The 16,019-nt window shown below is 54.5% G+C and overlaps 9 protein-coding genes across 9 annotated transcripts; 3 read left to right on the forward strand and 6 right to left on the reverse strand.

The window, feature by feature from the left end:
* Nucleotides 1-147: 147 nt before the first annotated feature.
* Nucleotides 148-1,600, reverse strand: N7474_000910 (ferritin-like domain-containing protein; the record flags this gene model as incomplete). The annotated part of the gene is made up of 2 exons (XM_057192325.1): nt 148-1,185; nt 1,238-1,600. 2 exons carry the CDS (start codon nt 1,598-1,600, stop codon nt 148-150), a joined length of 1,401 nt encoding a protein of 466 aa, XP_057057278.1.
* A 1,037-nt stretch (nt 1,601-2,637) lies between these two features.
* Nucleotides 2,638-3,607, forward strand: N7474_000911 (SDR family NAD(P)-dependent oxidoreductase; the record flags this gene model as incomplete). The annotated part of the gene is made up of 2 exons (XM_057192326.1): nt 2,638-2,710; nt 2,763-3,607. The coding sequence occupies 2 exons, from the start codon at nt 2,638-2,640 to the stop codon at nt 3,605-3,607; spliced, it is 918 nt and encodes a 305-aa protein (XP_057057279.1).
* Nucleotides 3,608-3,712: 105 nt separating this feature from the next.
* On the reverse strand, nt 3,713-4,784 carry N7474_000912 (isopenicillin N synthase family dioxygenase; the record flags this gene model as incomplete). Its single annotated transcript, XM_057192327.1, has 2 exons — nt 3,713-4,669; nt 4,725-4,784. The coding sequence occupies 2 exons, from the start codon at nt 4,782-4,784 to the stop codon at nt 3,713-3,715; spliced, it is 1,017 nt and encodes a 338-aa protein (XP_057057280.1).
* A 767-nt stretch (nt 4,785-5,551) lies between these two features.
* N7474_000913 (uncharacterized protein) lies at nt 5,552-7,181 on the reverse strand (the record flags this gene model as incomplete). Its single annotated transcript, XM_057192328.1, has 3 exons — nt 5,552-6,531; nt 6,581-7,122; nt 7,177-7,181. The coding sequence occupies 3 exons, from the start codon at nt 7,179-7,181 to the stop codon at nt 5,552-5,554; spliced, it is 1,527 nt and encodes a 508-aa protein (XP_057057281.1).
* Nucleotides 7,182-7,418: 237 nt separating this feature from the next.
* N7474_000914 (putative cell cycle control protein (Cwf23)) lies at nt 7,419-8,696 on the forward strand (the record flags this gene model as incomplete). The annotated part of the gene is made up of 1 exon (XM_057192329.1): nt 7,419-8,696. One exon carries the CDS (start codon nt 7,419-7,421, stop codon nt 8,694-8,696), a length of 1,278 nt encoding a protein of 425 aa, XP_057057282.1.
* A 164-nt stretch (nt 8,697-8,860) lies between these two features.
* On the reverse strand, nt 8,861-10,156 carry N7474_000915 (YgfZ/GcvT domain-containing protein; the record flags this gene model as incomplete). The annotated part of the gene is made up of 1 exon (XM_057192330.1): nt 8,861-10,156. The coding sequence occupies one exon, from the start codon at nt 10,154-10,156 to the stop codon at nt 8,861-8,863; it is 1,296 nt and encodes a 431-aa protein (XP_057057283.1).
* Nucleotides 10,157-10,410: 254 nt separating this feature from the next.
* Nucleotides 10,411-13,002, reverse strand: N7474_000916 (decapping enzyme complex catalytic subunit DCP2; the record flags this gene model as incomplete). The annotated part of the gene is made up of 2 exons (XM_057192331.1): nt 10,411-12,911; nt 12,972-13,002. The coding sequence occupies 2 exons, from the start codon at nt 13,000-13,002 to the stop codon at nt 10,411-10,413; spliced, it is 2,532 nt and encodes an 843-aa protein (XP_057057284.1).
* Nucleotides 13,003-13,581: 579 nt separating this feature from the next.
* N7474_000917 (DUF4112 domain-containing protein) lies at nt 13,582-14,507 on the forward strand (the record flags this gene model as incomplete). The annotated part of the gene is made up of 3 exons (XM_057192332.1): nt 13,582-13,656; nt 13,711-13,925; nt 13,982-14,507. The coding sequence occupies 3 exons, from the start codon at nt 13,582-13,584 to the stop codon at nt 14,505-14,507; spliced, it is 816 nt and encodes a 271-aa protein (XP_057057285.1).
* An 89-nt stretch (nt 14,508-14,596) lies between these two features.
* Nucleotides 14,597-15,752, reverse strand: N7474_000918 (uncharacterized protein; the record flags this gene model as incomplete). Its single annotated transcript, XM_057192333.1, has 2 exons — nt 14,597-15,611; nt 15,667-15,752. 2 exons carry the CDS (start codon nt 15,750-15,752, stop codon nt 14,597-14,599), a joined length of 1,101 nt encoding a protein of 366 aa, XP_057057286.1.
* Nucleotides 15,753-16,019: the final 267 nt, after the last annotated feature.

Genomic DNA, 16,019 nt, shown 5'->3' on the forward strand with positions numbered 1-16,019 from the left:
AGGTGAAGTGGATCTGGCGCTAAGGCAGATCATCGTCAATTTAGCTAGTGAACTATCCATCCACCATCCTCCTCCTCCCTGCCACACCCTCTCACTAACTAAAGTACGCAACCTCGATTTTTCTCGTCTTCCACTTTACGAACCGACTTAACCAGCTTGGTACAGCGCCGGCCCTGCAACGACGTGCGGATTGATCAGACTGAGATTAAACGGCGTCAGGAACGGGTCGTCGTCTGTGATGGCGATGAACATGGTCCCGTTGATGGCCGGATCGCCCTGGTACGTTTGAAGGTCTGGTTGTGATGTGTATCCGAGTGTGCCATTGCCTACGACCCGCAGCGGCGTGTAGGTGACGTTGAGCTGCGACACCCATACAACGTACTTGGGGCTGCCGGCCTGAGTCGAAGTGACATAGCTGTTGTTCGGACCGACCGGCTTGCCGGGAGCGTCCCATTTCAGGCCCACCTGGCGGCCTGGGAACGACAGAGACGAAAATTGGCTGCTACTAGCGAGAGCACCGCAGCTGGAGTTGGACATCCCCTGTGCGCTTATGGGGATCTGCAGGGAGTTGACACCCGGTCCGGTGGTCTGATTACGTCCAGACGTGCCATTGGTACTAACGTTGCTGCTGGTCCCGGCACTGCCAGTGAATGGGTTCGGCTGGTTGAGGATCGACAGCGCTGGGAAGTTCTGCCACACCAGCCGCGTCTGGTTCGCGGGACACGAACTGATGAAGGGGGCGAGCAACGTCCACGCCCAGGACTGGGGCACGCCGACCTCGAACCACACCGGCATGGGGAAGAGACCCTCGAATTGGCGGAAGATCATCTGCTGGCGCGCCTCGGTGGTGATGGACTGCGTCAGCAGCGTAGCGGCTTCGCGCGAGTCCAGGTGCGCTATAAAGCCATACACTCCAGACTCGCCGAACCGAGTGAGTTTTTGACAGAAATCGACAAACTCCAGTACGTTGGTGTACGGGTATACGTACGAGCACTGCTGCGGTGCTTCGGCGCCCAAGATGTTGCTGAGCATCGTTGCATGTCCGGCTTCCTGCTGGGCCATGAATGCAATCAGGTCCCGGTCGTCAGAGGTGAGGCCTGCAGCGGAAAAGTCCGAATCGGAGAAACGGTTGAGCCCGTCTTGGAACAGATCGAGCTCGATCCACTCCTGATAAAGTCCGAGGGCCTGGAGGATTGTTTAGTTTCTGATCCTTATTTCTGTCCTTTTCGTTGCATACTAGGGATTGATAGTCAAAGTCACTCTTCGCATTGTACACCGGCTCAGACCCATTCGTGCCCACTCCTCCCGCGGGGACATATCCAGCAGGCTGGACACTATGAAGCTTGCCATCACTGGGGTAATTGGTGGCTCCTGGAGCCGGTCCCCCACCAGAAATCCCCGTGCCAACGGAAGACGCAGTCAGCACACCGGTGGTCGTCGGGGTCCCAGTGAACGGCGTGTGGGCCTGAGAAGTCGGATGGCTTCGAGTCGGCTCGACCGTAGTGCCAGTCGTTTGACGAGGAACGAGGTCGGCGGGGACCGCGGAGCTGAAAGGCAGCGAGCCCAACACACTCAGTACAAGGAGACAATTCCAGATCATATCCACAGACAGATAATGTTCAATTCTTTCCTCTTTCGTGCACGGTGGTGATGGAATTATAGCACGAGAGGTTTGCAAGAAGGAAATCTGAATCGCCGTGGTGGTACGTACATATACTACTCACACAGAGCCATACTGACGTAAGCCCTCTTTGATCAAGCTGGCCTGATCACATCTACTGGAGCAACACTGAGTAGGAGTGGCAGACCGCAGGGCATGACGCGCCAATGTCATCAATGCAAACGTGGCCAAGATGAATACAGAGCGCAATTGACGGAACACCGTGGTCCAAAGTGGATTCATCGTACGCGGCCGAAAGGAGAAACCGGAGATTGATGATCCTTGAGGTCAGTATCCGGTCATGAATCGAGAGAAGAGAGACGCAACGGGATGTATTCCGGGCCGGCCAACGGTTGCGTCCGCTGCCCGTTAGGGCCTGTATGTTGATCGTTGCGGACAGTAGCTCTGAGATCATCGGCTATTGGCCGACAGATCCTCTGCTGTCATACATCTCTCCAGTTTGAAGCACCCGAGATGGAGAAGAATGCCGCTTGGATCCCGGATGGTGCCACCGCGAATCTCCCGAAATCCCATCTTGCATGATGGATTAGGGCACGGTTCAAATGAACCACCCAATCATGAGTAGGTGTTCGATTATACTGGAACCTCTCTGTAATAAGGACCCCGAAGTAATATAGCGTTGATTCTCTTGCAAATACCTCGATATACCAAGTAAATATTGCCAATGCTGCACAATATGGTCGATGATGAGAGGCACCCTACCACGGTACTCCAGAAAGCCTAATGCCGTTGGACATCAAATCCGCGCTTCAAGCCATCCGGAGGTTCCGGAATGTTTATTTTCATGGCCGTGAAGAAGTTACACAGGCCATGTCGTGCATATTGTTTGACTAGGGTCTTGACAGGCGCAATGCTTATTTTTGCCGGATGTGGGGAAAGGATCAACACGAATGACGAGGTGGGCGGGGAAGAAGCTGGTCTCTTCACTGTATCTCTCTCAACCCCTCTACCAAGCCATGGCTCACCTTCAAGCTTCGCATCTCTTCTCCGTCCAGGACCGCGTGGTGGTCATCACCGGCGGTGGCAGTGGTACGTGACGTGCTGTCATCTCGAACCTTGGATAGAATTGACTCCAACCCAGGACTGGGCCGTACAATGGCCCGCGCCCTCACAACCAACGGCGCATCCAAGGTCTTCGTGCTGGGTCGACGAGAAGACGCCCTCCACGAAACAGTCTCCCAGTCCGAGAGTAGCGGCGTCGTCGTCCCCGTGCCCTGCGATGTCACCTCCAAGGAGTCACTGGAGGCAGCATATCAGACCATCGCCGCGCAAACGAGCCATGTCGACCTCCTCGTCGCGAATAGCGGGACAATGGGCGCGCAGATGCGTCCCCCCGGTCCTAAGGCAGACGGGTCGAACCCCACACTCTCTGAAGTGCGCGAGACACTGTTCTCTATCCCCATGGAGGACTTCTCCTCCGTGCTGAACGTCAACGTCGTGGGCGCCTACTACACTGTCCTCGCTTTCCTGCCGTTGCTAGAAGCAGCCAACAAGCGCCGCCCGGCGCCCGAGACGGGCGTTCTGACACCCCCAAGTGCGCAGGTGGTCATCACCAGCTCGATCGCGGGGTTCATTCGTCTAGTGCCATTTAGCTATGCGTATAATTTGTCCAAGGCGGCGACGACGCATCTCGTCAAGATGCTATCGACGACACTCGGGCCGTATCTGATTCGGGTGAATGGGATCACACCGGGTTTGTATCACTCCGAGATGGCGGATCCGCTGTATGCGATCGGGGGGGTTCAAGGACTGGGTATTTCGGAGGGGTCGTTTGCAAAGGAGTTTATTCCTGCGACGAGGGGCGGTGGCGAGCAGGATATTGCGGGATTGATTGTTTGGATGGCGAGTGCGTCGGGGGGATATCTGAATGGGAGTATTATGGTTACGGATGGGGGCAGGTTGGGAGTTGTGCCGTCGGTCTATTAGAATTTCAAAGATAGATGCATTCAAAACCAAAAATAGACTCCAGAAATAGATGAAGAGGGTATCAAGCGGAAGAACAGGACTGAAGAACGCCGTGCCAATAGCGAGTTAGATGGTCGCAGTCAATCTCTGAAGCAAATACTCTCCTGCCGTGATCGCCTCGTACTTCTTGTCCCTCTGGACATACTCACCAAAAGTGCCCGGCAGGGCTTCAATCTGTGCATTTCGGTTGGGGTTGCAAAAATAGGCAATGCTGTATCTCGAGGGATATGATTCGGAAGTAGGAGTGGAGGGTTCTTCCACCACAGGCCTAGGGGGCTCAATAACTCGGTGGCGAGTGCTGCGGATGGTGTCATTGGACCAGCGAGCCAGCAGGTCTCCCGCATTCACAATAATAGTGTCTGCAATCGGGATCACATCGACGAATGTGCCCTTCGGGCTGCGCACCTGCAGTCCACCGTGGCAATCCTGGAAGAGAAGCGTGATCGATCCGTAGTCGCTATGTTCGCCGGCGCGCACCTGGTTTAGATTTTGATGAAAGAGATCCTTGCGAACAGGCGGGTAGTGTAATAAGCGCAAATTGTTGTCACCATGATCAATGAACGCGTCAAAGAAGTTCACGGGCAGCCTCATCCCCAGAGCAATGGCGCTCATGATCTGAACGTGTAGGTTCTTGCACATGTCGAAGAAAGAGAGCATGAGTTCTTTAAAGTCTCTCCCTTCGTCGTCAAAATGGTCAGGCCAGTGGTTGGGATGTCCTACCACACCCTCCAGACCGATCTCCATAGTTTCCTTCAGATCCATCTGGCCTGCGAGGCGCTCGCGGCCCACTGCGACATAACCACGGTTCGACTGTGGAGTAGTCCAGCCCAGCTCATCCTTCTGCATCTGGGGTCGGGCGAAGAAGTGGGCTGAAGCAGCGAATACTCGCGAGACCACACTGGGAGGAATGCCATGGGACTTGAGGTAGAGGAAGCCCGAAGCCTTGAGGGCGTTGGTCATGGATAGGGCTAGGGCATGTTTATCGGATGGGGTGCCCGAATAGAACGGACTGAAGTCGATCAGCTAGAAAAGACCTGGATGAGCTTGGATCGCACGATAGACAAGAATTGCCAGTCACCGGAATGCAGAGATCATCCTTCTCTACGGCCAGCTGGAGGGGTGAATAGGGAGGCACCATGTCGGTGGGAGACCGGGGGAGGAAGTGGTGAGGAGTGGGAGGAGAGAAAGTGGCAAGAAAGAGAGATAAGAGCAAAGTATATGATTCCTTCTTATCGATACCTGCCTAGGGGTGTGTTAGGACTCTCACGTCACTTCGGCAAACATCTGCTGCACAACCGATCACCATAGAAGGCCCTCTAAATCGTTGATGTCCATACCCACCTCTACCCTGACGACTACCACTAGATGCTCCTCCAGCGCAAGACAGTACCCTACATCTACGAGCCCCCTAGTGACCGCAAGATTTTCTTGAAAAGTGTAGAGCTTTAATCCCCTGCGCTTACACAATAAATCCGATCCCTTGAACACTGGCTAATCATCTTATTCAATACTCTTCCGACTTAAAATGCGAGCAGCAGGTCTCACAAGTCGCTGCTAGGGGGGCAGGAGTAGCCGTATTTTGTTTGGTAGTTGACTATAGAAGAGATGGTGGCTATTGCTAACAATGCTCACGGGGATTGTCCATCCATTTTCCCGCCTTTGAAATGTGTTCCTAAATCTCAATGGCCGAGTACGATGGAAAATATTCAAACCATAAAAAACTCTTTGTTGATAAAGATGAGAAAGCGGCTGTGGATGCCGTCATTGGACGAAACGTTGCCCGCATTTTCAAGTTGGAAGGGCATCGTAGAAGATGATCATCCAATGCTTACGGAATGAAATTTGTTGTATAAGTGCTGGAAATTAAAGCGGTCGTGATAGAGATCGAAGTGGCATCTAGATCATCTAGTCTGATGCCAGGATAGATGCCAGCATATCATAGCCGGCCAGACGCCACAGCTCTTGCTGAAACCAGTCCGAGAACGTTTGCTGGTTGAATGTTTGGCAATCAACCTTTTGGGGTGGAGGAGTTGCCGGACGTATCAATGAGCTCGGGGTGTGAGAGCTCTCGCAGCCCCGGGCGGCCTGCCGTAGAATTCCCTGAAGGCGATCCTTGGCCTTGGTAATAACGTCCTGTGCAGCAGAACATGAAGATTGGGATTTAGTCAAGAGGGCAAGCATCTTTTCTAAAAGCCAGACCAGATACAGCCCTTCAACTTGCACGTTTTGAGCAGATAAATTCTCATGTCCCACCCCTTCGCATGCTGCACGCGGCGGTGCTCCCTGATTGGTACCGACAGACAGAGCTAGTATATCGCCCACACGTTCGAGAAGAACATATAAAAGCCCCTCCATAACCTCCCGGTCTGGAGAGCAAGCTAAACCGAGTGACTGGGCCATGGCGTAGAGCAAGCCCGTGAGCCGCCGGGGTGTTTCATCTGTAGGAGTGGGAGCAACCGGAGTCTGTTTATTGACTTGAGCTTTCATCCTGGTGCTGGTTCTGAGCCTCTGTTTTCGACCGCTGAGTTGAATGGGATTGCAGCGTTGGGAGAGGGCCGTCATGGTCGACTCGAATAAACACACCAGGTAATAAGTGACTTGACCGCGGCCCTTTTTGCCGTCCTCTGTGCTGGGCAATTTGGCCAGAGTACGCCCCACAAGTTGAAATGACAGCTTGACTTCGTTGATCATAGCGGGGAGCTCTGAGTGTTTTGTCTCTCGAGGATTGGGGTTTTTGGATCCACTGCCCTCCCTTTGTCCTGCTGTGAGCAGTTCCCGTTCAGCTACCTTGCAGAGCATGACAGCTGCTGTGGCCAGGTGATTGGGGTCTGTCTTTTTGTGCATCGCTTTTTGAAGAGTGTAGAGCTGTCTGAGGATGGACAGAGCTGGGATATAGTCAGCGACTACTGCATCCAAAGCAAATGAAAAACTGACTCTCTGTTTCAAGTTTTGGAAGTTCATCTTCAAGAGCAGGAGGCAACTCTCCTCGAGTAAATTTTAGCGTCCGCGCTCGTTTCCTGGGTGGCTCTCCGCTGACCACATTCCTACCGGCTACATTTGACAATTGATTCCTCGTGCTATCAGTGAGGACGCCCATACGCAGTTTGGCAGTAAGGCCCTCATTCCGTTGTTCCAGCTCGAAGATTCGGTCGCGCAGCTTGCTTTGCTCTGCCTCAGACCCTTCAGATGCTTGTTGCCAGAAGCGAACACTGTCAAAGAATTTGGTGGGAGCGGTTAGTTGGAAGCCCTTGTCTTTTTTGATTGATTGTCGAATCTGGAGGAAATAGCCTGGGATCTTTGTTAGTGCTGGAGTAGAACTCCAGATGCTGGATGCTTGCCATTGATGTCCTGGCCTGGGGGCTTGTGTTTGACTATCGCCAGAGCCAGAGTCAGATGAAGCTGGATGGGACAAAAAGGATCCGACATGACTGCTGGAAGAGGGGAGAAGAGGATGGTGAGAGTTGTATACTGCAGCTCTATCGGTTGTTATCTGTTATCGATAGGGCCGACCAGATTCCGCCACCGCCCACGCCATCTTTTTCCTCGTCAACCTCCGACTCTCCCTTAACGAACTCGCTTCACTCTTTGAATATGACATAACTTGAACTGGAGAGAGAACCCCTGCCAGATTTTCTTCTCACCTCCAGTCTTCAGTGGCTCTGCAACTCGATTCCGCAGACGCTGCAAAGAGGGACGGCAACCAACCTTCTGCTTCTCCCCGGCACTTGAACAACCAACCCAGTGCAGCCGCCCCTGTCATTAAACCGCCAAAATGTCAGACGACCTCAAGGCGCATGCCGCCTCCAATGAAGATTTCTACACCCTCCTCGACCTCTCCCCGGCTGCCACCGACACCGAAATTCGACGCGCTTACCGACGCACAGCACTAAAGTACCACCCTGATAAGATCGCGAACCCAACACCAGCAGACATCGACAAGTTCCACCTCCTCCAGGTCGCCAACGATGTTCTCTCCGATCCAGCTGTCCGGCAACTCTACGACAATGCGCGGGAGGCGCGACAGCGCAAGCAGCGCGAGCGCGACCTGATGGATTCGGCGAAGCGGCAAATGCGCGAGGATCTCGAGGCAAGGGAACGAGCTGGCGCGGCTGCGGCGATGGGTGGTGCTGCTGGGCGGGGCGTGAAGAGGACTTGGATGGGCGCTGGCGATGACGACGCGGAGGAGAAGTTGCAGCGCGAGATTGAGCGGATTGCTGAGAATAATCGACGGATGCGTCGCGAAGCGCAGGAGAAATTGGAGAAAGAAGCCAGTGAGGAGCAGAAGAAGAAACGGGAGGAAGAGGAGGAGGCTCGCCGGGCTGCGGATCGGAGTAGCCAGCGGGTTGACCGTTCACAGGATGGAGGGATGAACCTCCCGGAGATGGAGCGTTCGGTCAAGGTGCGATGGATCAGAGAAGGGCCTGGGTTGGACTTGGATAAGGATCGATTGGCGGCCCTCTTTGCGTCGTTCGGCAAGATCGAACATACCATCCTGCTCAAGGATAAACGACAGCGCGTGGGGGATAAGCGCGAGAAGAAAACTGTTGCTACGGGCATGCTGGTGTTTGCATCCATTGTCAGCGCGCACTCAGCGGTGCTGGACAGCAAGAAGAAGATTGGTCCACATGCTGCTACCGGAGAATGGGCTGTCATCGACTCCGTTTTCTGGGCATCCGGCACGCAGCCCGATCTAGGGACAGGCACAGAGCACAAGTCGTCTCCTTCGCCATCCAAGCAAGATACCACTCCCGCACCACCCCCATCGACAACTACGTCTTCATTCAATTTTCCCGGAACGAAGGTGCCGGCAAATCCTAGCAAAGTGCCATCCTTTGCTTCATTCAATTCCGCGCCGGCGAACCCTCCCAAGGCGTCCTCATTCAATCCTGCGGCGAAAACACCGGGTGCGCCTAGCTTTCAAGAACAGATAATGATGCGCATGAAGGCCGCACAGCGCGAGAAAGAGGAGCGCGAGGCTCTTCTCGAGAAACTGGCCAAAGAGGACGCGGCAGCGGATGCTGCGGAGTCTGCTGCTGCGAAAGCCACTTAATGTTTGACGTTGCCCTCTATTCCGGGATATGCATTATCCCGGGCTCATTATTTTTTAGAGATTTAAGATACCCCCAGCTTATGAGTGGTGATTATAGAATATATGTGTTATATACAAGAATCTAATTTTGGAATATACCGTGTTGTAGATGGATGCAATGAGGTTTACTCTGTCCGTCGCTGCGCCTCCTCTTCCTCCAACTGTTCCACCATACCCCTCGCCCGTTCGCCATCAACTTCGGTATTCCGTTGTGTGGGCTTGTGTGTGCCGGAGAAAATGAAGTCTCTGGTCCACGATGGAACGAAAGCCTGCAGCTTGACCTCAACCGGTTGCTCAGAATCGGTGGTCCAGGAGACCTTGAACTCCTGTCCGGGAGTATACTGGGTGCCTTCACCAGTCAAAGCGATGTCGGTCATCATCTCCAGTCGGCACAGGGCCAGACCGATGTTTCCAACGCCATTGAGGAATTTCCCCGCGCTCCGCCCCCGGCGACCACCACTCTTGGAGATATTCGACCCTCCCGGGGGCAAAGCCAATTGCACTGACGGATCATATGAAATCTCTGCGCTCTCAAACTGTCCCTGATTATAAAGCTGAACAGGCAGAATGCGCTTCCGCACCACACCGGTATGGTGCGTACGGATTGTCAATTCCTGGCCGACGTAGCAACCCTTTCTGAAGTCTATCCCGCGCGCCATATCCATATTGCATTCCATCGGCAGCGCCGACTCACGAATAATCTCCGTCTGCCCCTCCGCAACACCGTTCAACATCCTGCGCACAGTATACGATGCCAGCTCGACCTCAGACCCGGGGATCTGCGTCTCATCCGGGAGATATGCACGCAGGTCCTCCGAGCCGGGCGTCACCAGTCTCGATCCAAACCCGGGAGCGCGCGAATCAATGCATCCCAGCACAGTCGACGTGGAGAAAGGCGATGGTGACGCCTCGGTCTCGAGGTTATACGCTGCCCAGCGGGATTCGGGGTGATCCTTCCACGAGGACCAGACGGAGCGCTCGCCGTCCTCGAGGGCGCGGAGCTTCAGCTTCGCGCGCAGCTTGTGTTTCTTGAGGTGCTTCAGCAGAGTCGGAATTTCGTTCTTGTCCACTTCAACCAGCCACCCGGACTCTTCTTCCGTTCCGGAAAACGGGTAGATGAAGGCATCGTTCAGGACGCGGCCTTGGGAATTGAGAAAAGCTGTGTAGGAACCTGTCCGTCGGACGCTGTGGCTTAGGTCGTTGGTTACCAGCATATTCTGGGTGATCAAGCCTTGGAGGAAGGTCGAGCTATCGACGCCTGTGATTGAGATGAGTCCGCGGTTTGTGAGTCGGGCGTATCCGGCTGCTGGGGGAGGTGGTGGCGGGGCATTTTGGGTGTGTTGCCCGACTGGTGCGGTTGTTGTGAAGAGTCTGCTGCGGGCTAGACAGCGGTGGCATGCTGAGAGACGAGGGCGCATCATTGTTGAAGTTGACGAGCAGCTTGTCCAGCTTGGAAATGACAAATGCAGATGACGTGGGGCGGTGGGCGGTGGCAGAATAGCGAACTATGAGAATGCACAGGGAGTGAGAGGGAGGAGACATTGTACGAGCTTGAATACCATGAAGAATGATCTGTACGAATGAATATGTCTGATTGCAACTAATTTGTCCATGCACCACCCAAATTGCACCTGCTTCAATGATAAAAAGACGTAGGGGACAAGAGTTTCCAAACTCATTTATTGCCCTTCGCAACACCTTCCAAGAACCCAAGCAGGAACGCCTTGTCAGTAGGCGAGGCAATGCGATGGGCAGTGGGTCTGTTGCTCATTCCTTCCTCCGAGGGAGTACCGTATTGAGAAATAGAATCCCCACTGCTAGGCTGAGCAAACGACGAAAGCGGGCTGACAACCCTAGACGTAGCAGCCGGCTGCCGGTTCGCGGTGGACTGTGCTGCCGATGTGAAAGGCGGAGACGTGGGCGGCTTGCTGAACAGAGACAGCAAGGTTTCTTTCTGCGCAACAGTCTGGCTAGGCCGGCGGTCGAAATTGTTCACCGGCGGTGCCAGAGGCCGCTGTGCGTTGGGCAAACTGGGCTTCTGGTCGGGGCTTCCAAGCTTTGACATCAGCGTCTGCTCATAAGCTGGCTTCTCCGCCATCTTCTCAGACCGACGCAAGATCTGAGGCTGGAAGGGCTTCTGTTGTTCGGCAGCTTCGGGTTTGCTGGCAGGGGATTGAGATACTGCCTGTGCAACATGCCTGGGTGACTCCGAAGGCTCTTGCTTTGCCGACCGCGGCCGAGGCAAGATAGTGATAGGAGACGGCAGTTGTTGATGCGCCGGTCCTTGCGCCTGTCGGCTCATATTGTTCTTCCGGCTTGACCCATTGACTGGTTTCTTGACTGTCGATTTCGGGATGGCCTCAAATTGAGGCATATTCATGGGCCCAGAAATGGTGGCCGCTGGTTGACTGATGCCTGTATTGACATCCACAGGTTTCCTGGTGTGGTCTCGAGGGCGCTGAAGAATCTGCTTGTCTGAATGCCCAGTGGGTGGGACAGATTGATGGGCTGACAATTCGAAGGGCTCAGAAGCGGGCACTGAGCGAGGTCCCTTGAAGAGATTCAATAGGTCGCTGTGGTGCTGAGATTTGGCCGGAGCAGGTCCCGGTGCTGCCTGTGCAGGAGGTGCCACTTGTGCAGGAGGTGCCGCCATAGCTGCAGCTGGGCTCTGCGGTGGCTTGGATGATTGGAAGACATTCAGAAGCGCCAAGGAGTGACTTGTGAGCTTGGGTGGAGGCAAATTGCTCGCCGGAGGAACTCTGGCGCCCTGAACCTGAGACGGCTGAGCCATTTGTGAAAATTGAGGGTCGCCTGTCTGCTGGAACGGCGCCGGTACAGGCTTCGGGGGTGCGACATTGTAAGATGGAGACTGCTGGAACTGATTGCTGTAGTTCGGTGCAGATGGTTGAGGGAAATCTGGCATCGCAGGTTGTCTAGCAGGAGGTCCCTGCTGTGCCATGGGCGGAAATGCATGGCGTGGAGGCTGATAATTGTGAGCTGACACTGTCTGGTACGGAGGAACAGAAGCCTGATGCATAACGGCTGATGGTCCCATGTGCTGGTGCTGCTGAGGAAAGCCGGGGAAGAAATTTGGCGCCAGGTGAGCCGGTTGCTCGGTTCTGGGAAGAGCGGCATTTGGTGGTGGAACATCATTCCGACTGACTTGGGGAGCAGCTTCTTGTGAACCACTCCTCAACAAAGCCAGCAGTGCATTCGACTTGGATGGGTCAACAGCAGAGGTTTGAACGGGTGCTGGAGCTTGCATTTGCACTTGCGCTTGCGGCGCCGCAACTCCGCTGATGTTCAAAAGACGCTTGAGAGAGGTTACATCTTGCGGAGAGGTAACTTCGGGAAGATCGCTGGGGATGGCCAATCCTGCGGACGGCGGGATGCCCGTCTCGTCCATGGAAGTGTAGTCCTCGACATGGAACTGTTTCGGTCCGGCCTTCGCATCTACCTTCTTCTGCTGGGCGATCCACTTCTTCAGCGGATTCAAGAAAGGCGCAACCATGTAGAATTTGTTCGCGTTGGTGACAGCAGACCCTTCATCGTTCTGCTTGCTCTTCCTCAGCGTCGGCAGCTCTGACAGCTTGTACCATTCGATCCTGCTAATTTCCTTTCGCGTGCGTGGTTCGAAATGCGTCTCGCGGGGCACGTCACGGAACACATATAGCCGCATGTGCTGTTCGCGCATGGTGATCTCGATGAACTTGACATTGTCCTCATCCTTGACCAGGTTGGCCTCCCGCACGTCGAACCCAGTCTCTTCGTAGACCTCACGAATAGCGCAGTCCAGGTCCTTTTCGCCTTTATTGATCTTGCCTCTGGGAAAGCTCCAGTTGGCACCTTTCTTCCATCCCTTGACCAGGACGACCTCGTCCATGTCATGGTTTAACAATATCGCACCGCGCACGGGCACCCGCGTCTTGTAGGCAAGAAACTCGGAGAAGGCCGTGATGTGGTGGTAATGAGACCATTGTGACATGAGCGGGCAGTGCTGGAAAATGCGCAGCGCAAACGCTTTCAAGGTTAGCGAAGGGAGCGCGGGATCGAGCGGTCGAATGAAGTCCTCGTAGAACCATTGTGCCTCCTCCACCTGGAAACATATCCGCTCCACCGACTCAAGCTCTTCGCGCGGGAGGTTTATAATGAAACGGACACACAAGTCATCCAGCCCTGGTTAATCGTTGGCCCTCCGTTAGCGTCACTCCGTCATTCACCAGACCGCAGCCTTACAGTCTTCTAAATGCATCTTTGATTCGATCATGGCAACTGGAAATTGCTAGCATTTCAGCCTCTTGGGAAACAAGCACCACAGGTGATCTCAGCGCACAAGCTCTCCGGCAAGGAGCGGGAACGAAGCAGCTCCCCGGAAGGGTAGTTGGGCCGACCCGTGGGTGGGTGTACGGGGAGGCGGGTTGATGGATGAGGGGAAGATTGGTTCAGGGAATTGTAGCGTGGAGCATCCAAAAAGCACACGCACAGAGACGACGATCAGCCAGTTGTTGCAGGTCGGAGAGAAGACGCAAGCGCGCTGCTGGCCGAAAGGAGCATGATGATCCGGTGAGTCAGCAACTGTGGCGGTGCTGGTGTGGCACGTGCAGTGGCTGAGGATCGGCAAGGATCGCGTTCCACCAAGCAAGATTTATTAAATGACGTCTCTCCTTTCACATTAATGTACCCAACTCTCGCTGCCTTCTTTATTTTCTTGGTCCCTTACAGGTAGTACGCTGAAACGTTTCCTCGTCTCCCTGCCTGGTCTGGGAAGTTGAAAGAACCCGCCGCCTACACCGTCTATTTACCCGCCCAGTCCCTCCTTTGAACACAGCTCCTGACGAAAACAAAGATGTCGGGCGCAATCATGTCGTTGGTTGGGAAGCGGGTGTTGGCCGAGTCTGCTAGGAACCACTTCGGGACAGAGGTGAGTACACTTTTCTTTCCATTGAATTACACAGAGGTAACCAAAACACGGTAGGATCCCTACTTCGAGGAAGTACCCGCCTCCCGCCTCGGTCGAGCATTCGGAAAGAAGACGCGTAGACGGCGCAAGGCCCATCCGCCTGGCTTGTCGGAGAACGATGCGAAAATCCTGACCCAGGTCAAGCGCAGAGCATACCGGCTGGACTATTCCTTGTTCAATCTGTGCGGTGTTCAGTTCGGCTGGGGCAGCGTGATTGGTCTCTTTCCATTGTAAGTTAGTGCACTGCGTTCGCCAATTCCCAACGCTAACCACACCAACGCTGTAGTATCGGCGATGCAGGTGACGCAGCCCTCGCCATGATGGTTGTGCGGAACTGTCAACAGATCGACGGCGGACTCCCCTCGCGCCTGCGGATGATGATGTTGATCAACGTGGTCATCGACTTCTTCCTGGGGCTAGTTCCTTTCATCGGTGACGTTGCAGATGCCGTGTACAAGTGCAACACAAGGAACGCCGTCATCCTCGAGAAACACCTGCGCGAAAAAGGTGCCAAGGCGCTGAAAAATCAGGCCAAGGAAACTCGACAGCACGAGCAATCCCAGCCACAGGCAATCGATTACAGCCTCCCAGACGAATGGGACAAACAAGAAAGCGGTGTTGTGCGAGACGGTCCACCAGCATATGAAGAGCAAGGGCCTTCAGCAGGCGATGGACAAACGGACAACACCGCCAATACCCAGCCTCCACAGGGGCCGCAGCCGACACAGAAGCCCCGAACGCACCGAGGAATCGGCAAGTGGTTTGGCGGGGCCAGTCGACAAGACGAGGACTTGGAGAGGGGTGGAGCGTGAGGCCCTTGGATATGGATATCATTTTGAACGATCACGGCGATTTTTTGCCATGTTTCTTCCCCAGTTTACCACAAATTATAGCTGTTTAATTAGGAAATCGAATCCGGACGGGATCGCATGCACCCGTAGCAGAACTGAGTATCCTGTTTTTCCCCTGATTGACTGGAGACCGTCAGCCCGGTGTTGCCCTTGACATTGCCGATGATGTTCCCACACAGAGCGCACGAGGGAGTACCATCAGATGAATATGCTTGCAATTTATTGGCGGTTCTGGACACATTGGCCATGACACCAGGGTATTTTTCGCCCTGCGTCAGGACATACCGCATCATCAGGTCGTCAATGGACAGGTTCTTCGTCAATACATTGTCCGATGGCGGTTCGTCAGGAACGACAATGTCTGCGAGCTCCGGGCAAGCTTGTTCGTATTGCTGCAGCTCGGCCTTGGACCAGTCGCGTAGCGGGTACTCGAATCGCAGCCCCCAAGGCGACATCCCATCTGAGGCGCGCCAGGTCAACGCGGCTCCACGTCCTTTCGCAACCTCTGCAAGCGTCTTTGCAGCAAGACGGCTGTCCGAGTCACCCCAAAGAACAGCCTCGCAGCCGGCTTTCTGTGCAAAGCCAACGACAAGCCGGGTCAACAGCACAGAATCGACGTCGGCCTGGGACGTGGCCGTGGTGATAGCCGCACGAAAAGCCGCCAGACGGTCTTGTTCTGGCCGTGACGGATCGTCTGCGAACTGTGGTCCCGCATATTCCCGCATCAGGTCTTGCATTTCTGGGACATATTCGAAAACGCTGTGGAACGGCACCCGGCTGTAGGTGTGCATTGGGAAGGCCTTCTGAACCGCCTCATAGTTCTTATCATAGGGAGTGGTCAATGGGTCGACAACCAGGATGTGCAGGTCGTAGTGTTTCCGGGGTCTCGGCTTGTTCAATTGGCGTTGGAGATCTGCGTCCAGCTGTCGCAACAATGAAGAAGAGGAGACCCCGAAGGACAGAGGAAGGAGCAGCTTGGGGAGGGGATCCTCTAGGTTTTGAGGCCTGGGGTAATTCGCCATGTGCCGGTTGACTTTGCTTCCGATGAAGCGAACGAAGCAGTCTCTGCCACAAGCTCGTTAGTTACTGCCAGTGGGCTGTCGAATGGGGACAAATATACCTGCAAAGCTGCCGCTTGCGCACCGTGAGCAGGGACTCGGCATCCTTGCAGTCCATGCAGGGATGTGTAAGGTCTTTGCCCGGCATGTCTGAGAAATTCTTTAAGACAGGACGTGTGCTGTGTCGGTGGTGAAGAAGTTCAACAAGTTCAACTTGAGCAGAAAAAAAGAGCTTAGCTAAGCAAGATGGGGCTAAGTTGCTCACGCTGGATCCGGACACCTTCGCTGCTGCTAATTTCTCTCTTTCCTTCATTCATATTCCCTGGTCTTGAGAGGTCCCTTTTTCTTCCCGAACCTTGAAGCCGAATTCCTGGCTTCTGCTTCACGGTCGTGATGAATGGCTGGCTCCGCACTC

Source organism: Penicillium riverlandense (assembly GCF_028828495.1).
Source record: "Penicillium riverlandense strain IBT 135883 chromosome Unknown utg000001l_segment0_segment0, whole genome shotgun sequence".
NCBI lineage: Eukaryota > Fungi > Ascomycota > Eurotiomycetes > Eurotiales > Aspergillaceae > Penicillium > Penicillium riverlandense.